The sequence below is a fragment of the Dromiciops gliroides genome, chromosome 4 (genome assembly GCF_019393635.1).
Source record: "Dromiciops gliroides isolate mDroGli1 chromosome 4, mDroGli1.pri, whole genome shotgun sequence".
NCBI lineage: Eukaryota > Metazoa > Chordata > Mammalia > Microbiotheria > Microbiotheriidae > Dromiciops > Dromiciops gliroides.
This window is the reverse complement of record NC_057864.1, coordinates 153,594,983-153,618,425: the sequence shown is the minus strand read 5'-3', so window position 1 is coordinate 153,618,425 and position 23,443 is coordinate 153,594,983. Positions and strand designations below refer to the sequence as shown.

The 23,443-nt window shown below is 41.7% G+C and overlaps 2 protein-coding genes across 2 annotated transcripts in view; both read right to left on the bottom strand.

Annotated features, from left to right (window-relative positions):
• Nucleotides 1-4,107: 4,107 nt before the first annotated feature.
• Nucleotides 4,108-5,299, bottom strand: LOC122756086 (THAP domain-containing protein 3-like). Its single transcript, XM_044005189.1, is given in 2 exon segments — nt 4,108-4,694; nt 4,696-5,299. Coding segments are annotated over 2 exon segments (726 nt in total). The 5' UTR covers nt 5,266-5,299; the 3' UTR covers nt 4,108-4,538.
• A 7,756-nt stretch (nt 5,300-13,055) lies between these two features.
• The window catches only part of COPA (COPI coat complex subunit alpha), a 41,401-nt gene continuing 31,013 nt past the window's right edge, over nt 13,056-23,443 (bottom strand). Inside the window, exons 20-33 of the mRNA XM_044000251.1 lie at nt 23,017-23,206; nt 22,820-22,915; nt 21,732-21,820; nt 21,434-21,557; nt 19,886-19,975; nt 19,585-19,694; nt 19,160-19,237; nt 17,067-17,135; nt 16,416-16,552; nt 15,977-16,163; nt 15,783-15,893; nt 15,217-15,378; nt 14,013-14,207; nt 13,056-13,779 (exon numbers count right to left, since the gene is read on the bottom strand). Of these exons, the coding sequence (XP_043856186.1) occupies nt 13,720-13,779; nt 14,013-14,207; nt 15,217-15,378; nt 15,783-15,893; nt 15,977-16,163; nt 16,416-16,552; nt 17,067-17,135; nt 19,160-19,237; nt 19,585-19,694; nt 19,886-19,975; nt 21,434-21,557; nt 21,732-21,820; nt 22,820-22,915; nt 23,017-23,206 (1,698 nt within the window). The 3' untranslated portion in view covers nt 13,056-13,719. The remainder of the gene's footprint in view (nt 13,780-14,012; nt 14,208-15,216; nt 15,379-15,782; nt 15,894-15,976; nt 16,164-16,415; nt 16,553-17,066; nt 17,136-19,159; nt 19,238-19,584; nt 19,695-19,885; nt 19,976-21,433; nt 21,558-21,731; nt 21,821-22,819; nt 22,916-23,016; nt 23,207-23,443) is intronic.

Below are 23,443 nucleotides of genomic sequence, written 5' to 3'. Positions count from 1 at the left end.
CCTTTTTGTTCTGTTACCCCATAAAAACCCTGTCCTCTGTTCCCGTCTTTGGGTATTCCTAGCTTCTGAGCTTTGTGATACCACAAGCTATAGTTCCTCTGCTCTGATTAAAGACCTTATTTCTCCTATATTGATTGTTTCCTTAATTTCCAAGTTAACAACACATATATACATATGCATATACACATACGCACATATACATATATACACATATATATTGTTATGGGCCCAGAGCACCCCAGAAGTTTTCTGGGGCACATCAAAGAACCTTCTCCTTGAGAAACTAATCCAAAGGACAGACACACTTAAAGAGATAAGTGGAACCAGATCTGACTGACCTAGCTCTGGGACCCCCACCCTTCATTCCAGTCTCCCTCACCCCTGGGGAGATGTTTGGGTGTGGCTGCTGCCTTTGTGTCCTGAGGAGAGAGATGGCTTGAGAGATCTGCAGCCACCCCTCACCCATCTCCTCCAGCCACCACCAGTGGGGGATGGTCCTCCCTCACTAAGGGAACTTTCCACAGTCAGATGGTCACCCCCATCAGTCCTCTATAAAAGTACCTGCCTGTCTCCTGCTTGAAGAGATTGGTATCTCAGAGCCACGCTCTGTGCCATGCCTTTCTCCCCATGAGAAGAAGTCCAATGATTTCTCTCTTGGTTTCCCTTCCCTTCCCCTGCCCCTAAATAAATTACTATCTTATTCTAATTGCTTTTGTGTGCAAGAGGGTGTAATTCTTTAAAGAGGAATTCCTAAGGACCCCAAACCCTATCCTTACCCCAACCCCCTACCCCATTTTCCAAACAACATTTACATATGTAAAACTATACTATAAAAACCTCTATTTGCCTCTATTTAGTAGTTCTTTCTCTGGAAGTGGATAGCATCTTCCCTCATAGGTCCTTTGTAGTTGATTTGAGTATTTGTGATACTCAAGATGAATCAGTCATTCAAAGTTGTCTGGGCTTGGTCATTTGATGTTTCTCATTAAGTTAGGAGTGGCTTCTTAAACTTCACTATCTTCCTCTGAATATGAACCCAGATCTTTTTTATACCCATATTAGCTATCTATGGTAGGGTTCTTTCTCCTTTGCTTAATCGTTTTTATTTTTACTTTATTTTATTTTATTTTTTAGTGAAGCAATTGGGGTTAAGTGACTTGCCCAGGGTCACACAGCTAGTAAGTGTTAAGTGTCTGAGGCCGGATTTGAACTCAGGTACTCCTGACTCCAGGGCTGGTGCTCTATCCGCTGCACCATCTAGCTGCCCCTACTTTCTTTTATTTTTAGCAGCTTATTATTGTAATCAGTTCTAGTCCTGGAGTATGGGCAAGAGTGGCCGAGGCTTCAGGTTCTTTTTATTTTTTGGTTGGGCAATGAAGGTTAAGTGACTTGCCCAGGGTCACACAGCTAGTGTCAAGTGTCTGAGTCTGGATTTGGACTCAGGTCCTTCTGAATCCAGGGCCAGTGCTTTATCCACTGTGCCACCTAGCTGCCCCTCAAGTCCTTCTTAAGGTTATTTTCTGGGCTCTGTTGGGGACCCCACCTCAAGCACTCCTCTCCACCTCCAAGCCACTGGTCCCCCAGCCATGCTGTCTGGGAAAAGCTCCCTTTGTCCAGTAGCTACAAACTTCAGCTCTCCCCTCTGCCCTGGAGCCAAAACAGGGTCCCTTCTCCTCTGCTACTGACAGCAGTCCCATCGACACAGCTGGGCCTGGAACAGAGGGAGGTCCTTCAATCTTCCCTTACTCAACAGTCCTGATCCCCAGCCCCACTTCATTGTCCTGAGGTAAAAGTTCCTGAGGACAAGGCTTCCTTTTTTTTTTTTGTGGGGCAATGGGGGTTAAGTGACTTGCCCAGGGTCACACAGCTAGTAAGTGTCAAGTGTCTGAGGCCGGACTTGAACTCAGGTACTCCTGAATCCAGGGCCAGTGCTTTATCCACTGCGCCACCTAGCCGCCCCCTACAAGGCTTCCTTTTAAACCAGCTACCCCCAAGGTTTGTTGTTGCCTGTTGATTCAGGTAAGTCTGCCTGTAGGTGTTTAAACTTCACTTGAGCAGAACCAATCCTCTGGAAGCTCAGAACCTCCATCCCTGGAAGTAGAGTCTTTCAGCAGGTCCTCTCCAGTTGTCTTAAGACAATTGCTTTACCCTGACTTTTATTTATTTCTGCCCCTCTACCTTCACTTTGAAGTGATATTATCTTTTTTGTGTGGGAAATTTGGAGAGCCTGGAGTTTTCTGACCTACTCCACAATCTTCCCTGAACTTAAATATTCTGTGAAGGGGTATAAAAGCTTTTCTAGATGGCCAAAAGGGTCCATGGCACAGAAAAAAAAATGAAAGAAACTTTGATTAATTAAAAAATTTAGTCCTATAGTAATCAGATTATCAAAGGAATACTTTATAGAGCTAGAACGAATAATAAAATTCATTGGGAGAAACAAAATGTTTAGAATCTCTAGGTAAATAATGACAAAAAGTAGGAATTTAGGGAGAAAAGCATTTTGAGATCTCAGATTATACTAAAATAATAATCATCAAAACTATCTTGTCCTGGTTAAAAAACAAAAATGCACTTAAGTGGAACTGATTAGATGAGGAAGAACTGGAAACAAATGAACTCCATAAATCAGTATTTGATACACCTTAGAACATAATTTACCTCGGAAATATTCCTTTTTTGTGGCAGGAACTTCCAGGAAAACTGAAAAGCAATTTGGCAGAAATTAGGTTTAGATAAAGAGTTCTTAACCTGTCATACCTGAACTTCTTTAAGCAATTTGGAAACTATATTTCAATAAATTTGGTTTCCTTTGCAATCCTACATTTAAAAAAATGAATTTAAAAACATTATTCTGTGGAGTATATTTATTTCACTAGATTGCCAAAGGGTTGCAGAACATAAAAAAGGCTTAAGACCCTTAGACCAAAATGGATGTAAAACCTGACTATGAAAGGTCATACCATAAGAAAGTTAGAAGAGAACTGAATCAATTACTTTTCACAAAAATGGCTAGAGGATGAGTTCTTAATTAAAAAAGAGATAGAGGGGCAGCTAGGTGGCACAATGGATAGAGCACCGGCCCTGGATTCAGGAGGATCTGAGTTCAAATCCGACCTCAGACACTTGACACATACTAGCTGTGTGACCCTGGGGCAAGTCACTTAACTCCAATTGCCTCACCAAAAAGAGAGAGAGAAAAGAGAGAGAGAGCACAAAAAAATAGATATTTTTCACTTAATACTATTTTATTTTTTCCAATTACATGTAAAGATATTTCCAACATTCATTTTTTTTTTCTGTGACATCCATGCCCATTTTTACACTGTTTCCCAGACCTGGAGCTAAGAATACAAATTGTGCGATCGACTTTGCCGAATGACTGGCCCAAAGCAGCCGCCATCCCCTTTGCGGCACGCGGTTCTTTCGGGTACCAATTGTCTTCATTTTGTTTGAAGCTGGTTGTACAGAAGGCACTGTATTGTCAATAATAAACCCTTTCTGAAAGCTGGAGCTAGGAATCATTTTTCAGAAGCACGGCCAAGGGAAGGGGCTTCAGATCTCATCCCTCCTCTCACTGCACACATGCTCAGTAAGTGTGATCTTGGGTGCCTCCGGCCTCACAGGGGGAACAAATGTTTATGCAAAACCCAGCATGCCTTGGACACAAGGAAGAGGGTGTCATGGTGTTGCAAATCACGCTGTTCTAAAGAACATCAAGTCCCAGGGAGCAATCAACTGTGCTGGGTTGTTTTTTGGTTTTGTTTTGTTTTTTTTAATAAACAAGATATTTTTGTCAAAGGTATCTGCCCTGTCCATTGCTTACAAGGTATGAAGTGAAACTGATTCTCTGAGACTTTTTCCATGTCCACAATAGAGCCTGGATGGAGCAAGGAGGGAAACTCAAACTAGCGATTCCTATTTAGCAAAGGATAGAAGCCTGCAGCATGCACGTAGGAGGCATAGGCACAACCAATCAGACTGGGGAGGGTCAGGAAGCCTGCCCTGGGAAGAGGAGTCCAATCTACAGCACTCTACAATAGGACCCGGCTAAACCCCAGATGTGCCTGCTTGGGCAGGAGTGACTTCATAGAGGATGGAGACTCTCCGTCAGCAGAACGGCCTCAGGTACCACCTGAGAAAACCCTGTTCTCTGCATCCTTCCATACTTTCCAAAAGAGACCCAGCTGGTTTCCTCTTCCACCATCACATCGAGTGAATCCCCTTGAATTAAAGCATCCTTGCAGCCTAGCTCACACCATACCCTCATCTGCCTCTTTGTGTTGAAAAGGCAGGAAGGATTAGCAAGAAAACAAACACTGCAATGGAATCAAACCTGATCTATGTTTGGCCTCCTTCCCTTTCCGACCCAACATGGCAGCGAGTGAGGGTTTTTCCCTCCTACTTTACTGCCCCAACACTCCTTTCCTCCGCCTTGTGCTGGGTGCTAGTCTTTCCAAGGTGCTGGCAGGAGCAGGGCCCTGGAAAAAGCCTCGACAGGCCGCTGTCCACCTTACTGAGGAGGGAGCTCCACTGGCTCAGGCCACTGGTCTCTCCTCTTCCCTCTGCAGGGCTTTCTGGCGCCTCTTACCCTCTTGGAGAGCCTGAAGGCGGCTGGACATCTTTCTCATTGCCATCCTCTGCATCTTTAGCCTCCTGCGGAGCCGCTCATTTTCCTTCAGTGTTAGCACGAGGTTTTTTTTTTAAAGCATCTAAGTCCAGGAGGGCATAGCTGTGATCTGAGGCCGGGAGGGGAAGTGGCCCTCTCTGCCCTGGGGAGCTGGTGGGCAGGAGGCGGGAGGCGATTTCTTCTGTCCTGTAGGAGGAGGCCTCGTTTTCAGAAGCCTCAGCATCTGAAGAGAGCTGGTGCTTGTCAAGTGGATTTTCCATCTTCCTTTCTGGGGTATATTCCCCAGCCCCTGCAGCTGAGAAGTCCTTCCCCAGCTGCCCCTGTGCATCGCTCCTCTCGCCAGCAGGGTCTGTGTTCTCCCTAACCAGCTGTGCTGTCTCCTGGAAAGCAAACACCGTGGGCACCGCGTTCTGCTTCAGGTTCTTGCGGTTGCCGAAGGCGCTGAAGCAGTCCGGCTTGAAATGCTCCGAGCAGATGACCGTGTGCTGCTTGGGTTTGAAGTTGCCTCGGCCGATGTTGAGCACCCATTCCTTCAGCAGCTCGGGGCGGCTGAAGGGGAACCGGTGGAAGGTGAGCTGCTTCTTGCGGCTGCTGTAGCTGTTGCAGCACTGCCGGGCCGCGCACGACTTGGGCATCTCCTGCCGCCGCCGTCTCTTCCCTCCCACGGCTGTCGACTGCCCTCAACCAACATTCATTTTTATAAGATTTTGAGTTCCAAATTTTTCTCCTTTCTCTCACCCCTCCTGAAGACAGCAGGCAATCTGATATAGGTCATACATGTACAAACATGCTAAACATATTTCCACATTAGTCATGTTGTAAAAAAAAAGTATCAGAATAAAAAGGAAAAACCATAAGAAAGAAAAAACAAAAAAAGTGAAAATAGTATGATTCAATCTGCATTTAGACTCCATAGTTCTTTCACTCTGGGTATGGATAGTATTTTCCATCATCAGTCTTTTGGAATTGTCTTGCATCATTGCTGAGAAGAAACTAAGAATATCATAGTTGATCACTGCACAATGTTGCTGTTATAGTATATAATATTCTTCTGGTTCTGCTCACTTCACTCAGCATCAGTTCATGAAAGTCTTTTCAGGTTTTTCTGAAATTCACCTTTTCATCATTTCTTATACTACAATAGTATTCCATTACATTTATATACCATAACTTCCTCAGCCATTCTCCAGTTGATGGGCATCCCCTCAATGTCCAATTCTTTGCCACCATACACAAAAAAGTTGCTATATTTTTGTATGTGTGAGTCCTTTTCCCTTTTCTATGATCTCTTTAGGATACAGACCTAGTAGTGCTATTGCTGGATCAAAGGGTATGCACAGCTTTATAGCCCTTTGGTCATATTTCTAATTTTCCCACATCTTCTCCAACATTTATCATTTTCTTTTTCTATCATATTAGCCAATCTGATAGGTGTGAGGTGGTACCTCAGAGTTGTTTTAATTTGCATTTCTCTAATCAATAGTGATTTAGAGCATTTTTTCATAAAGCTTAGCTTTAATTTCTTCATCTGAAAACTGCTTGTTCTTTTCCTCTGACTATTTATCAACTGGGGAATGGTTATTTTTATAAATTTGGTTCAGTTCCTTGTGTATTTGACAAATGAGGCCTTTTTCAAAACACTGGCTGTAAAAATTGTTTCTGAACTTTCTGCTTTCCTTCTAATCTTTTTTTTCTTTTCTTTTTTTTAGTGAGGCAATTGGGGTTAAGTGACTTGCCCAGGGTCACACAGCTAGTAAGTGTTAAGGGTCTGAGGCTGGATTTGAACTCAGGTACTCCTGATTCCAGGGGCGGTGCTCTATCCACTGCACCACCTTGCTGCCCCTTTCCTTCTAATGTTGATTGCACTGGTCTTATTTATACAAACCCTTTTTAATTTAGTGTAATAAAAATGATCCATTTTGCATTTCATAATGTTCTCTATCTCTTGGTCATAAATTCTTGGTATGGCACTTTATAAATTAAAGTTGAATTGTCATTGTTATTATATTAGCTCGACCTACCCATGAGCAATTGATATTTTTCTAATTATTTAGATTTGACTTTATTTGTGTGAAAAGTATTTGTGTTTTTATAGTTCTTGGGTTTTCTATGGCAGGTAGACTCCCAAATATTTTATACTGTCTAGAGTTGTTTTAAATGGAATTTCTCTTTTTCTTGCTATTGGGCTTTGTTGACCATATATAGAAATGATGATTTATATGGGTTTATTTTATATCCTGAAACTTTGCTAAAGCTGTTAATTCTTTCAAGTAGTTTTCAGTTGATTCTCTATACCATCATATCTGCAAAGAGTGATCATTTTGTTTTTCCATTGCCAATTCTAATTCCTTCAATTTCTTTTTCTTTCCTTATTGCTGAAGTGAATGTTTCTAGAACAATATAGAATAATAGTGGTGATAACGGACATTGTTATTTCACCCCTGATCTTATTTGGAACATTTCTAATTTACCCCCATTACATATAATGCTTGCTGATGGTTTTAGATACTGCTTGCAATTTTAAGGAAAGATCCATTTATTCCTATGCTCACTAGTGGTTTTTGTTTTGTTTTGTTTGCAGGGCAATGAGGGTTAAGTGACTTGCCCAGGGTCACACAGCTAGCAAGTGTCAAGTGTCTGAGGTCAGATTTGAACTCAGGTCCTCCTGAATTCAGGGCTGGTGCTTTATCCACTCTGCCACCTAGCTGCCCCTTCTCTACTGGTTTTTTTTTTTTTTTTTTTTTTTAGTGAGGCAATTGGGGTTAAGTAACTTGCCCAGGGTCACACAGCTAGTTAAGTGTTAAGTGTCTGAGGCCGGATTTGAACTCAGGTACTCCTGACTCCAGGGCCGGTGCTCTATCCACTGCGCCACCTAGCTGCCCCTCTACTGTTTTTAATATGAATGAGTGCTGTATTTTGTCAAAAGCCTTTTTTGCATCTATTGAGATAATCATATGATTTGTTTGTTTTTTTATTGATATGGTCAATTATGCTGATAGTTTTCCTAATATTGAATTAGTCCTGCATTCCTGGTATAAATCCCACCTTGTCATAATGTATTATCCTGGTGATAAATTGCTGCAATCTCCTTGCTTGTATTTTATTTAAAATTTTTGCATCCATATTCATTAGGGAAATTGGTCTATGGTTTTCTTTCTCTGTTTTGGCTCTTCCTGGTTTACATATCAGCATCATAATTTGTGCCATAAAAGGAATTTTGGGGGGCAGCTAGGTGGTGCAGTGGATAAAGCACCAGCCCTGGATTCAGGAGTACCTGAGTTCAAATCCAACCTCAGACACTTGACACTTACTAGCTGTGTGACCTGAGCAAATCAATAAAAGGAATTTTGTAGGACTCCTTCACCTAGTTTTCCAAGTAGTTAACCTAGTATTGGAAATAATTGCTCTTTAAACATTGGTAGAATTCACTTATAAACTCATGTAGCCCTGGAGATTTTTTCTTAGGGAGTTCATTGATTGAAAGTAAGAAAATTATCGAACTAATAAATAAAACTAAGAGCTGGTTTTATGAAAACAAAATAAAATAGATAAACCTGTGGTTAATTTGACTTTAAAAAAGAGAAAAGAAAAAAATTACCAGTATCAAAAATGAAAAGGGCTTTGGTTGTATCCCATAGTTTTTGGTATGTTGTCTCATTATTGTTGTTCCCTTTGATGAAATTAACATTTCTATGATTTGTTGTGTGACCCACTCATTCGTTAGAATTAGATTTAGTTTCCAATTAATTTTTAGTCAATCTTTGCATGACCCTTTATTACATGTAATGTTTATTGCACCATGATCTGAAAATGATATGTTTAATATTTCTGCCTTTGATTGTGGTTTTTATGCCCTAATATGTGGTCATTTTTTATTCAGGTAGCATGTACTGCTGAGAAAAAAGGTATATTCCTTTCTATCCCCATTCAATTTTCTCTATAAGTCTGTCCTAATTTTTCTAAAATTCAATTCACCTCCTGAACTTCTTTTTTGTTTATTTTGTGGTTAGATTTATCTAGTCCTGAGAGGGAGAGGATGAGGTCCCCTAATAGTATAGTTTTACTATTTCTTCCTGTAATTCACTTTACTTCTCTAAGAACTTGGATGCTATACCACTTGGTGCATGTTTCATATTGACATTATTTCATTGTCAGTGGTACCTTTCAGTAAGATGTAGTTTTCTTCTCTGCCCCAGCCTTTTGCCTTTACTGTGTGTATCTCTGCTTCAAATGTGTTTCTTTTAAACAACATATTGGAGGATTTTTTAAAAATACACTCCATCTTCTTCCATTTTATGGGAGAATCCATGCCATTAACATTCAGTTATTACTGTGTATTTCCCTCTATCATATTTTTCTCCTTGTTTATACTTTTTTCTCTCCTTTCACCCTGTCCCTCCTCACCAGTGTTTTCCTTCTCACCACTACATCCCTCAATCTGCCCTCCTTTCTATCAGCCACCCCTTCCCTTTTCTTTCCCTTTTCCCCTCCTACTTCTCTACAGGGTAAGATAAATTTATATACCCAACTGAGTGAGTATATTATTTTCTCTTTGAGCCAAATCTGATGAGTAAGGTTCAAACAATGCTTAATTCCCCCGCCCCCCGCCACCGTAACAGGTATTTTGCACCTCTTCATGTGATGTACTTTACCCTATTCTGCCTCCCCCTTTCTTCTTCTCCCAGTACAATCCTTTTTTTCCACTCCTTAATTTTTTTTTATATCATTACATCAAAGTCAACTTATACCCACACCCTCTATGTACACTCCTTCTAACTGCCCTAATAGAGATACAGTTCTGAGAGTTACAAGTATTATCTTCCCTTGCAGGGATATAAAATTTTTAATCTTGCTGAATAAAATGTTTTTTTCTTTCTTGCTTACCTTTATATGCTCCTCTTGAATTTTGTATTTGAAGATAGAATTTTCTGTTCATTTCTGGTCTTTTCATCAGGAAAATTTGAAAGTCCCCCCATTTCATTGAATGTCCATCTCCCCCTGAAAGATTATGCTCAATCTTGCTGGGTAGTTGATTCTTGGTTGCTGATTCCTTTGCCTTTCAGAATATCATATTCCAAGCCTTCAACATAGAAGCTGCTAAATCCCTTTGTAATCTCGACTGTGGCTCCTTGATATTTTCATTGTTTCTTTCTGGCTGCTTGCAATATTGGGAAGACCTCTTTGCCCTGATAATTCTGGAATTTGGCTACAATATTCCTTGGAATTTTCATTTTGGGATTTCTTTCAGGTGATGGGTGGATTTTTTTCAACAAACATTTATTTTTTATTTTCCATTTACATGTAAAGGGTAGTTTTCAACATTCATTTTCATAAGATTTAGAGTCCTAAATTTTTCTCCCTGGATTTAAAAAAAATTTTTTTTAAATTAATAAAGTATTTTATTTTTTTCCGTTACATGTAAAGATAGTTCTCAACTTTTGTTTATACAAGCTTTACAATTTCAGATTTTTCTCCCTCCCTCCCCCCTCCCCTAGACAGCAGGTAATCTGATATAGGAGATATAGATATATATATATATATTAGTCATGTTATAAGAGAAAAAATCAGAGCAATGATGAAAAACCTCAAAATAGAAAAAAAAACCAACATCAAAAACAAAAGAAATAGTATGGTTCATTCAGCATCTATACTCCGCAGTTCTTTTTTTTTTTTCTTGGATTTGGAGATCCTCTTCCATTACAAGTTCCCTGGAACTCTTCTGTGCCATTGCATGGGTGAGAAGAATATCTCCCTGGATTTTTAAAGTAACTATTTTACCCTCTGGTTTTAGGATATCAGGGCAGTTTTCCTTGATAATTTCTTGAAATGTGCTGTTCAGGTTGTTTTTGATCATAGCTTTCAGGTAGTCTAATAATTCTTAAATTCTCTCTCCTAGATATATTTTCCAGGTTAGTTGTTTTTCTAATGAGGTATTTTACATTTTTAACTATTTTTTCATTCTTTTGATTTTGATTCTTGATGTCTTATAGAATCATTAACGTTCACTTGCCCAATTCTAATTTTTAAGGAATTATTTTCTTCAGTTAGCTTTTGTACTTTTCCCCCCCATTTGGCCAATTCTGCCTTTTAAGGATTTGTTTTCTTCAGTGGCTCCTCTCTCCTCTCCCCAATTTGGCCAAGTATATATATATATATATTTTTTTTTTTGCAGGGCAATGAGGATTAAGTGACTTGCCTAGGGTCACACAGTTAGTAAGTGTCAAGCATCTGAGTCTGGATTTGAAATCAGGTCCTCCTGAATCCAGAGCTGGTGCTTTATCCACTCCAAGTATATTTTTTAAGGAATCGTTTTCTTCAATTTTTTTCCTTTTCCAAGCTGTTTACTGTCTCTTGCATAACTCATTTCCTTCCTCAATCTTTTCTTCTTCCTCTCTTGATTTTTAAAATTCTTTTTGAACTCTCCCAAGAAGGCTTTTGGGGCTTGAGACCAATTTATATTCCCTTTTGAGGCTTCACATGTAGGCATTTTGACATTGATGTCCTCTTCAGAGTTTATTTTGGTCTTCCCTGTCACCATAGCAACTAGGTGGCACAGTGGGTAAAGCATTGACCCTCAAATTGGGAGGACCTGAGTTCAAATCTCACCTCAGACACTAGCTGTGTGACCCCTGGGCAAGTCAGTTAATCCCAATTGCCTCAAACATCTGGGGCTATCTCCAGTCTTCCTGATATGTATCTTGCCACTGGACCCAGATGACTCTGGAGGAGTGAGGCTGATGACCTTGCACAGCCCTCCCTTTAACCCAATTCAGTGCAAGTCATGACACCATCCATGTCATGGTACCCTTCAGAATGAAGGACAAACAAGTAACTTTCTATGGTCAGGGCTCTTTTCTGGGTTTTTTGTTTTGGTTTCTTTTTTGGCTCATTTTTTAGCCTATTTCATGATTCTTAAAGTTGAGCTCTGCTCCTGGGGCATAGGGGCACTGTCCCAAGCTTCTTGCAGTAAAGGCCAGGGGCCTGGTTGCTGGCTTGCTATGTCAGGGCCTCAAGTTCGTCACTTGCTCACAATGCTGGGGTGGCATGTCCTAGTCTTCCCTGTTGTGGTGGGGTTCTTGGGGCTGGTAGTTTTCCTTCTGAGCTGGGGCAAGAGGCCTCACAGCTGGCCTGCTCTGCCACTAGACTGCTGAGCCAGGACTGAGGGGCCTTGGTCGATAATTTATGCTGTGGCTAAATGTCTCACTTGCTTGGACACCATCTGAACTGGGCTGTACTTCCCTTTTAACTGAGACAAATCATTCCTAAAGTCCTTCTAAGTTATCTTGAGCTGAAAAATCATGTCACTTCATGTTTTTGTGGGTTCTGTTACTCTAGAATTCATTTAGAGGCTTGATTTAATGTTGTTTCTGAGGAAACTGGGGAGAGCTCAGGAAATTTCCTGGGTTCTCTCTGCTATCTTGGCTCTCCTTCTCCAGAAAATGGAGAATCTTGATTACATGACACTGAAAAGTTTTTGTAGGCACAAAATCTGCCTGCATTTGGGCGGGGGGGGGGGGGGGGGGGCGGAGAAGCGGCGGCTGGGCAATGAGGGTTAAGTGATTTGCCCAGGGTCACACACCTACTAAGTGTCAAGTGTCTGAGGTTGGATTTGAACTCAGGTCCTCCTGAATCCAGGGCTGGTGTTTTATCTACTGCACTACCTAGCTGCCCCCAGGCACAAAATCAATGTAACTAAAATAAGAAGGGAAGCTGTTGACTGTGGATTAGCATAGTGTAATGGATAAAGTGCTGGACTAGAAATCAAGAAAATGTGGGAAACAAAGTAGACACTTATCAATAGGGAAATGGCTAAATACCTTGTGGAACATGAATCAAACAGAGTAATACTGAGCTGTAAGAAACAATAAATAAGAATAAAAATAATTTCAAAAAGCATGGAACAACTTATGTAGGACTCATTTGATATGCTGGTTAGTTTTACTGAACTGCTTTTTCTCCTTATTTTTATAAGAGGCACAGTTCATAGGGTATGATCAGGGGAAGTTGCTCTAGGTAACTTTCTTTTTTTTTTTTTTTGCGGGGCAATTGGGGTTAAGTGACCTGCCCAGGGTCACACAGCTAGTAAGTGTCTGGGGTCGGATTCAAACTCAGGTACCCCTGACTCCAGGGCTGGTGCTCTATCCACTCCCCCATCTAGCTGCCCCTCTAGGTAACTTTCTAAGACCATGAGTTGAAGAGAGGTACCAATAAACACTGAGAGAAAGAATTTCCTTACTGGGAGTTCTCTATGCCAACAAAATCACAGGCCCAGTCACTATCCCTATTGCTCCCTCAGTACTACATACATAATCCCTTAACATAGTAGGGAATAGCAAATATCTGTTGAATGAATCCCTAACTTAATGGGACCTAGGTGAGAATTAGGGAAAATAAGGGTGGATGGAAATGTAATAAAAGAAGCTACTCAAATAGTAAATCCAATTTATTAACTGTAAGAAACAAAACTTATGAACAGGAGCAGTGACAAAGGATAAATCAATTTGAAAATGTGTTTCTATTTTGAGAATCAGCTGGATTGCTTTCAGAATAGAACTCGGTCCACTGGGCAAAAAGGAGGCATCTACCTTTCTATGGAACAAGGATGTGAGATTCAGTTCCATGATCCATGAATATACAAGTCAGTCCTATGTGGCAGTTGAGGGTTAGGTGGGGTTGAGGACTAACAGAGCACAGACTTGTGGGGGGACAGAGAAGATAGGATTAGAGGGGCAAGGTTGTTGGATGGTTGGTTCTTTGCTCCATAGAATCTTCATTCTTTTCTTTTGTTTTTTGAATCTTCATTCTTTTCCTGACAGCTCTTAGGGAGTGAGTGAATAGGCTTTAATTGGATAGGCCAACTATGGCCCAAATCATAGTAACATGAAAAACCCAAGGGTTGCAAAGGAATAGGTATTAAGACATAAGCATCTCAACTGGCCACAGTAAGGGAGGAATGGGAGTAAGAAACTTAGGGTGGAGAAAATGAAAAATGAAGATATGAGAGAGATAAGAACATGGAGGATTTTCTCTGGGAAGAACCACCAGTAGCAAAATGGTTCTACACCTCATCCCTACCCCAGCACAAAGCCTCAGCGGAACTGCAGTGGACTGATTCTTAGACCAATCACATCTTTGCCAATTTCTGTCACCTATGGAAGAGAGAAGAAAAAAAAAAGCTAGTGAGCCTGAAGTCTGAAGCATCTAAGGATGAGAGGGGATCAAGAGGATATTTATGTGGGCCTGAGAGGCCCAAGAACATATTTGCTCCATTCTACTCAGTGAGAGTGATGGACTCAAAACCCTTTATGGCATGGAACAGTAAAGGTGATGTAGAAAAGAAATCTCTATCCTTGAGTAGTCAGTCTCTTTGAACAGTACTTACTGTGGTGACTCGGCAGATCTGGCCCTGAAACTCAGGACAATAACAAGCCCCACTGAGGGGACACTTCTCCACTGGCTTGCCACGGTAAATAGGTCGGTAGGATGCAGCACAGATGTCAAAAGGATTGTGCATGTCATAATTGAGCTGGTAGGCATCTGTGGGGTTCTTCTCACAGGCTGAAAGGATCTTTCGAGTCTAAGGGGATATTTAAGAGAGGGGAAAGTGATGGTTCACAGAAGATCCTAAGACCATGCCTTAGCTTGTTTTAGCCATTTTTTGCCCCTTGTTGCAGTTGCTGTACATAAAGCCACCACTCATTTAAAATTTCCTTTTATAAATGGTCCAGAATTGTGATTGGAGTGGCAGGCAATAAGAAGTTAAGTAGCCTTTCCAGTGTCACATAGTCAGTATACATCAGAGGAGAGATCTGAACCTAGGTCATTCTCACTCTGAGGCCAGCTCACTATGCATTTTGCAATGCTGCCACTCTCTCTCTATCTGTACATCTATATCATCTATATCTATATCTCTATATTATCTGAGTTGAGTGAGAGACACAAAACAGGAATAACAGTTGTTTCCCCCTTACCCTATGGAAGTGTCCCTTGAATAACTTGGGGAGACACACACACACACACACACACACACACACACACAGAGAAACAATTGTCCTTCCTGTTTTGTGTCTTTCACCTAACTCAGATAATAGTACTTTTGACCCATGAGTCCTTCACAAGCTCAACATATTTCATCTCAGCCAGGCTGTGACTTTTCTACTGAACTGGGGAACATTGCTATTTTGGATGAGGGATGGAACACACACACACACACACACACACACACACACACACACACACACACATGCATGTACACACATATATGAGTGTGGTATTTTCTTTTTCTTAATTTAGGAAGAGGGATCGTTGTGGAATTCTGGAGATAAAAAAACCAAATTTGTCATTTCTGGGGGCATGTAATCATCCTTCCTGTTGGCCCCATGTCTAGTTGGTTAACACCTGTCTTTCCCACACCACCTGGATGGTTAAACCTATTCCTTCCTCAATCTCTAGAGCCAAAGAAGTACCCAGTGAAGACTCATCTGCCTCCATGGTACCTGTTGTGGGGGGACCTTAGGGTTTCTCTTTCTAAATATACTTGACTAAGCCTGATTTCCCCCATAACTGTCTAAGAAAGTGCTGACTACCTGCTGGGACACCTCAGGCTTGGGCCCCAGCTCTAACAAGCGCCGGGCAAAGGTAGCAGCAGTCTTGAAGTTCTTGAGTTTAAAGAAGAGATTAAGGGCTGTGCGAAGCACCAGGATCATATGCACAGGCTGCAGATTGGAGTGGGTGAAGTAAGCTGCCATCTGGTGGAAAGAAAGGAGAACACAATTAGTGTTCAAGTTCTGGAGGCTTGAATGTGTTCACATCAGGTTGGTGCTGTAAAAATTAGTAGCTTAGTGTAAGGATGTGATCTAGGTTCATCAATAGAAGGACTAAATAGAGGTACTCCAGAAAGACCTTGTGACTTCATTACAGAGCAGAGGGGCCTCTAGCTCCATGGTATGGGAGACTCATAGGAGTGGGAGACAAATAAAACATAGGTCGTCATATTCTTTCCTTCACCTCAAGCTTAGATCTAGATCTGTCCCAGCTCAGCCACCCTCATTTCCTACTGACTCTGGATTAAAGACCATGTGAAAATGGAGCCCCATTATCAAGCTATGGTAATAGAAGATCACATAAAGAGTCCTGGGCCTATAGTTCTCACCTCACAGATGCGCTTCTGCTGTTCTAGGCTCTCCTTGGGCAACTTCTTCCTCTCAATTTCCATTGACAAGCCCACAATGTATTCACGGCAGATAGCAATAAGCTGCTGGGCCTGAGAAAAGGGGCCAAAAATGGCAGGGTCAGGGCCCCATAGAGAAGGTATGAAGAGGACCAAGAGGTCACACAATTTCTTACCTCAGCAATTTCTTGCTTATTGTCCACTACAAGGAGTGGCACACTAAGTAGGATAGAACGGAATTTCTCCACTGCCTCCTCAAACTTGCCCGCTGTAGTGAGCTGGTAGCACAGTTGCAGTCGTTGGATCAGGTCATTAAGCTTCAGCCCCACAGCTGGCACACCATTCTTCAGTCCTGCATCCTTCCTGGAAAGAGGAAGGTGAGGAAAGGAGATAGTAGGGGCCAGTTAAAGATTAATACCGACATTATAGGTGGCCTGGCAGCTGGGAAGAAGTGTCAAGGGGAGTGAATAGTCTAAATACATTTTGCTTTCAAACACGGATTAGGGGACAAACCTGGCTATGTCACTGGCCAACTTGTGGGTCTTGAAGCTGAAATCCTGTTATTTTAAACATCTACTCTATGGTTTTAGGAAATGAGGAGAGAGTATGCCTTACCAATTGCGATTTGGGTACCCATACATGGTGGGTAGGCAGGGTAGAGCCTGGTATGTGGTACGGCCACGGGCATATGTCTGGAGAAATAACTGCTTATAGGGGCCAAATTGGGTTACCCCAACCTGGTCATGAAGGAGCTGTAGAGAGAAGATAAAACATGTAAAAAACCTGTAAACTGGGCTGCTTCTACACAGAATTTACAGCATACAAACTCTCCTTGAAAGGGTTCTTATTCCATTGATATGCAATCTGAAGGCAGGAAAAGGGTAGAAAGAAGGAAGGGGAACTGAGAGGAACAACTAACTAGTGGGTCAGCTGGAGAGATAATGGGAAGGTGGAGGGAAGGTAAAGGGATGGGCAGACAGAGGCATATGTATTTATGGGAAGAGAAAGGGCAGTTTTTACAGGATTAAAATGAATGCTTTAGGGTTAGCTAGGTGGCGCAATGGATATAAGCACCAGCCCTGGATTCAGGAGGACCTGAGTTCAGATCTGGCCTCAGACACTTGACACTTACTAGCTGTGTGACGCTGGGCAAGGCACTTAACCCTCATTGCCTCCCCCACTCCAAAAAAAAAGAAAAGATGGATCCTTTGAGCTCCCTAGGGGTCCTGGATGAGATAAGCTACAGGATGCACTGAGAGGACTTACCCTCATAGCTGTTTCAAAGGAGCCTGCCAGGATGTGGTCAACTGGTAGCTGGGAATTATTGCACCAGATCTGATGGGGGAAAAGAAACATCTTAGCAGCTAGATGGCATTGTGGATAGAGTGCTGTACTTTCAAGTCAGGAAGATCTGAATTCAAATCCTGCCACAGACACTAGCTGTGTGACCCTGAGCAAGTCATAACCTCTGTTCTTTAGTTTCTTCATCTATAAAATGAGAGTGCTGGACTAAAACATTTCTAAGGTCCCTCACAGATCTAAAGAAAGATTCTATGATCTTACAAGAGTGAAATTCATACTTCCTTCTCCCATCTCTCTTCTCTTCAAGTTTTATCAAACTTGTTTGTCACCAATTATATATTAGTGAGGTCAGGAAGAAGGTAGCACTCAAAGGACAAAATCAGAATTACAGACATATAGAGATAGAAGGGACTTAATCTAATCCATACCTGGGAAAGAATACCCTCTACATCTGTCTACAAGCGGTTATCCAATCTTTATTTGAAAATCTCTACTGAAGAGGCACCCATTACTACCTACAGAAGCCTCTTTCATTTTTGGATAGTTCTGTAAAAAAGTGTTTAATAAGCCTCAATTTGCTTCTTTGCAATTTCAACACATTTTATTTAATTCTGCTTTATGAAGCCAAACAGAATAAGTCAAATTCCTCCCACAAGCAACAGAGCCCCGATATTTAGCCTATATTTCTTAATGTATTTCACAAGAAGAGCATGAATTACTTTATAATATGTTTTGCTAAAATCTAGGTAATTTGTTGCTACAGCATTCCCCTAATCAACTAGTTTAGTAACTTTGCTAAGAAAGGAAATAAACTTAATCTGATATGACACATTTTTGGTTAAGTTACATTGGCTCTTTGTGATCACCTCTTCCTTTTGTAAACATTTATTTAACTATCTTCCTATCTTAGAATAAAAGTTAAGCATTGTTTTCTTCTCTTTTTTTGAAAACTGGTATATCTTTCTTTTCCTGTCCTTACAGCACCTCTCCAGTTGACACCCTTTGAAATAGCATTGACAATGACTCACCAATCACACTTACTAGTTCTCTGAGATCCTGAGGGTGTGGTTTATCTGGGTCAGGTGACATGAACCCTCCAAAGGTAGCTAGGTATTTTATTATTGTCGTCTTTTTTATCTTTGGTATTAACACCCTATTAGCTATATAACCAATCTAATTCAATAAACATTTATTAAAAATCTACTATGTGCCAGGCATTGTGCAGGCTACATCTCCCTACAGACAACTCGGTCTAAGTGAGGTTTTCCCCACCCCTTAGATATAAGTGATTTAACTCCGGTAATAATCAGTTTATAGACTACAAACTGCGATTTAACATGTTTAGGTATTCTTTAGTAGCTTAAGCTAATAATAATGAAGGAAGTAAGAGAGAGCAAATGTAAATGCTATACTGCCATCAGGTCTAGAAACCATCTAGCTGACATTCATCTATTTGGTTTGCAATCATCTGATTTCCACCCTAAGTGGAAACCAAGCACGGTGGATCCCACCTACGTGGCCAGCAACCAAGGTGAAAACATCTTAAGTAGAGAAATGAAATCCAAGGGGTTTGCAACTTGGATGATGAAAGACTGATGGTTTCTTACTCTCTACTTCAGACTTATTGTACATGTACCACTTCGGGTGTGTTTAAATTATGGGAGGAGTTATTGTGTATAAATATCTGCAGATCCTGAGGCTCGGGATCTTTGGGTCCTAGACCTGAGACTTGGCTTTATTGCGAGACAGATCCCTCTTTCAATAAACCTATTCTCTTCAGCTTGGAGACTTTGTTTTTTCTTTGTCTAACCCTGCGACTTAGAAATTTTCACAACATAGGTGGTGCAATAAATACAGCAGTGGGCCCAGAGTCAGAAAGAATGGAATCAAATCTAGCCTCAGACACTTCCTTAGCTATGTGATCTTGAGCAAGTGTCCTAACCTCTGTCTCAGTTTCTTCAATTGTAAAATGGAGACAATAATAGCATCTCCCTTTTAGCACAGTGCCTGGCACATACCAGGTGCTAAATAAATGCATGTTCTCTTCTCCTACTTACCTGAGCAGGACTTGTTCCCTTGGTGGGGGGCACAAAGAACCCATCTTCAGTGCCTCCAGCTGCCCCGGGGGAAACATCCTAGAGAGGAAGAGAAATTCATTGTCTTGGTTTTCTTACCCCTTTGCTCTGAGGAATTGAAAACATGGGAACTGCTACCTCAAGCCCTCACACCGAGTAAAATTATTAAGAGATTTGTCTAAAGTCACAGAACCAAAAGGAGAATAATAGAAAATAACTGCATAGCATTTTCATAATGTAGGCCCTTGCCTACAGCACCCTTTCCTTCCAAAGGTAGATCAGCAGAAGACTGAATAGAAGCTACTGGGAAGATAGAAAGCCCAGATATCCATCCTTTGGGAGACCTCAGTCTTATGCCACAGCCCCTACTAAACAGTGCCCCAAAGCAGTAATGGAACTCTCCATACCAGCTCAGGTGGGAGCTCCAGGTCTTCCTCTACATCCCAGCCACCTCCTTCTTCCTGTCCTTTAGCAAGAGCTTCATCACCAAAACCCTCTGCAGCTTCCACAAACCCATCTGTAAGGAAAATCCAAGTTTTTGTTGGCCTTGAACAGATGTACAGCCAGTCTCAGGAAAGCTGCACTCTGAAGGCCTACTTGGCCCCCATCACTCTGGAAACCTTCAGATTGCTCCTGCAAGTTCCCATCCAACGGCTCACTCAATCTCTGAATCTATTTCACTGGCTTTCCCTTGTGCAAATATCTCACCTTCATCTAGCTGCAGCTCTGCATCTTCTCCCCAGCCTTCAGTACCAACGGTATCAATGTCAATGTCAGCAGCCAGTGCACCTCCTTTCCCTGTAAGAATGGGAAAGAGATGTTCCTTAACCCTGTTTATTCCTTTCAATCCGAGGTTTAACTTAAACATATGGATTCGGCAACTGTTTAGAAGAGACACCCAGAGTCCTGTCTTTTTCTCTTTTGCTGTTGGGGAGGAAAGAGATAGTAGGTGAATTCTTGAGACTTAGGAACTATTACTGTGCTAAATGTTGTGATCAGGGTCAACTTTCATAATAAACAAGGACAGAAGGATCTGTGATAGAAACAAACTATATGCTCCTCCTGAAAACTGGCCTCTGTGCCAGATAAACTCTAGGATGATAAACTCCTTCCTAATAGTCTTTCATTTCTGTCTAAAATTTGGCCTAAATCTGTCTTATTAGAGAAGTTAGCTACTCTTCACAAACTTATATTTTTATTTCGTTTTCCTCCTAAGTGAATCAATCTTAATTTCCTTAACTTTCTCTTCTGTACCTCATATGTAGCCCTTCCATAACCTCCACTGTTCTTTCCTATCCTAAGTGTCCCACATCTTTTTGATACCGTTTTTTTTTGGGTGGGGCAATGAGGATTAAGTGACTTGCCCAGGGTCACACAGCTAGTAAGTGTCGAGTATCTGAGGCTGGATTTGAATTCAGGTACTCCTGAATCCAGGGCTGGTGCTTTATCCACTGCGCCATCTAGCTGCCCCCGTCCCACATCTTTTTGAAAAGAAATCAAAACCAAATATTCTTCTCAGGCTCTCCTTTCTCTTCCCTACTTCTATTATCATGTACATTATACATGTAGACTCCTCCTGAGTTGAAAAAGGCCCTCAAGCAAGGATGCTTGGATTCCATTTCTTTATGTATACTATATGCTTGGTCTGCTGGGATCAGAAAAGAACTCTTTCTCAGGACTCTTTGCTGGAGGATTTCTAAGTATTTTATAATTAATGTCCTGGGAGCAGAGCATATTGTTCCTAGATAGAAGACAGAACCATGGAAAAGATGTGCTTTGCCTACACACACCTACAGGTTCCTCTTATCAAGGTGGGGAAAAGGATGAAGTGAATTGGAAGTTATGCTTTTTAGGGCATAAATGTTTTTTGAGTTCTTAAGAACAGAATGACTAATGGATCAAACACACAAATAAATGTGGGAAAATGATGACTGCTGTTTCAAAGATTCATACAACAGAGTGCAAAGCTGATGAAGCTGCATTTTAGTGTAGTATCATGGTAGAAGCATCTCCATGTTCCCAGAGGCTTGTGCCCAGGGTCACACAGCTAGTAAGTGTCAAGTGTCTGAGGTCCCATGAGGGTCTACCCCCACAAAAAGGGCAGATGGAGCACCAAAGTAAAGGACAGACTGGTGACAATATCCAGAGTTCTACCAATTAATCCATCAGTGAACATTTATTAAGCACCCGCTATGTACCAGTCACTTCTATAAACAAAAAGATAGCTGACAGCTAGTGGATATGGTGTATACTTACCCTTGCTGGCAATAGAACCCTCAAAGAAGCCTTTGGAAACAGTTAGCAAGGGCCAGTTGGTGTCCAATGGCATGATGGGTGCAGGCGGCTGAAGCAGCCTAGCATTAGGGTCAATGTCTGGAATCTGAAGGGCGATCAAGAATAGCCACAAGGTTATAAAAAACAAAGGGAAAATGTCTGGGATCCACTCTGGCCATTGACGTTACCCTCAGCCTCCAGAGATTCATAGACCAAAATCCCTTCTAGGAACTGATACTTTCCCCCAATCCAGACCAAAGGAGCCTAATCTGGGACTTACTGTCTCCTTCTCTGGGTCAAATGTCTCCTTGAGGCTCTCTGCTTCCTCATCCAGACCATGAGTGGCAGCTGTAAGGTAGGCCAGGGATTCTGTGGACAAAACAGACCTCAATTCTAGACACCTACTCTATTTCTTTCTTTCTTCTTCTTCTTTTTTTTTTTTGATGAGGCAATTGGGGTTAAGTGACTTGCCCAGGGTCACACAGCTAGTAAGTGTCAAGTGTCTGAGGCTGAATTTGAACTCAGGTCCTCCTGAATCCAGGGCCAGTGCTCTATCCACTGCACCACCTAGCTGACCCTACTCTCTCTATTTCTTAACCTGGACATCTGGTGAGAACCTTTCCTTTTTCTGGTTTCTTGAGAAGTGAGAACTCCTTTGGAAGGAATGAAAAGGTATAGTAGGTTCTAAGAGGAGAAGCACAGTTCTAGCGGAAGAGCAGAATCATCACCTTTTCTACCAGTTGATTCCTAAATTGCCATTTTAGGCTGTGGCTGTTCTTGTATACCAACCTCACCCCCTTCTTCCTGGCTTCCCAGGACACCACAACCCAACAGACATACTAACATGAACACCCCTTAGGGGCAGAAAACTGGTTCTAGAACTGAGCTAATCTACAATTTTAAGAGAGGGATTTGCTTTCACAACATCAAAATTACCCATCTAATTTTTGGGAATTCTGATTCCATGCATCTCAGACTCCTGTATTACACTAACACCCATACTTCTGGTCCCCCTGTGGAAAAATGCCTGGCCTTAAAATCATGGGGAGCAGGGCAGCTGAGTGGTGCAGTGGATAAAGCACCAGCCATGGATTCAGGAGTACCTGAGTTCAAATCTGGTCTTAGACACTTGACACTTACTAGCTGTGTGACCCTGGGCAAGTCACTTAACCCCCACTGCCCCGCCAAAAAAAAAAAAAAATCATGGGGAGCACCTTATTTTTATTCTGAATATGTGCCCCTTCATGATGGTAGGCCTTCTAAGGAATACAAAGGGAAGCATACAAATCCAGATCCCTGACCACAACAGATATGTGTTATGAATGAAAAGCACTGGCTCTTTAAGAATCTAAAATGTTTTAAACTCACTCTGCCCACAATTCTTCAGGATGCGCACTCGTTCTGAAACATCACCCAGGTACAGGGCATTTTGGTAATGGCCACTCATGTCTTTTCGGATCTCAGCTGCACAACAGAAGAAGAACCATCAGGTTATGTGCCCCTCTCTTTCCTTCCTCCCTCCTCCACAAATCATCTCTTTCCATCTCTGGTTTTAGGGACCTCACCAATTTTCATCATCTTTCGAAGTTTCTCAAGGTTGCCAGTGATGAGGTATAGGAAGGAAAGCTTATCAAAATTCTTGGTACGTTGGTAGCACATCTCCACAATCTGATGGTTTCCTTGGAGTAGGGCCACTTCTCCTAGCTTTTCCCAGCAATTTTTGTCATCTAGGGCCTTGGCTGCTTCTAGGGCAATCTGAAGATATCCCAAGAAAAACAACTGAGGGGTTAAGAGCAGTGCTTGCTGACCTAGGAACTCTGAAGGATTAGATTTCACGTGAAGTTACTGGGGCACCAGCTGATAGACCAAACTCATATTCTGTCTGATTGAAATCACCTTGTTGGGGGCAGCTAGGTGGTACAGTGTATAAAGCACTGGTCCTGGATTCAGGAGAGCCTGAGTTCAAATCTGGCTTCAGACACTTGACACTTA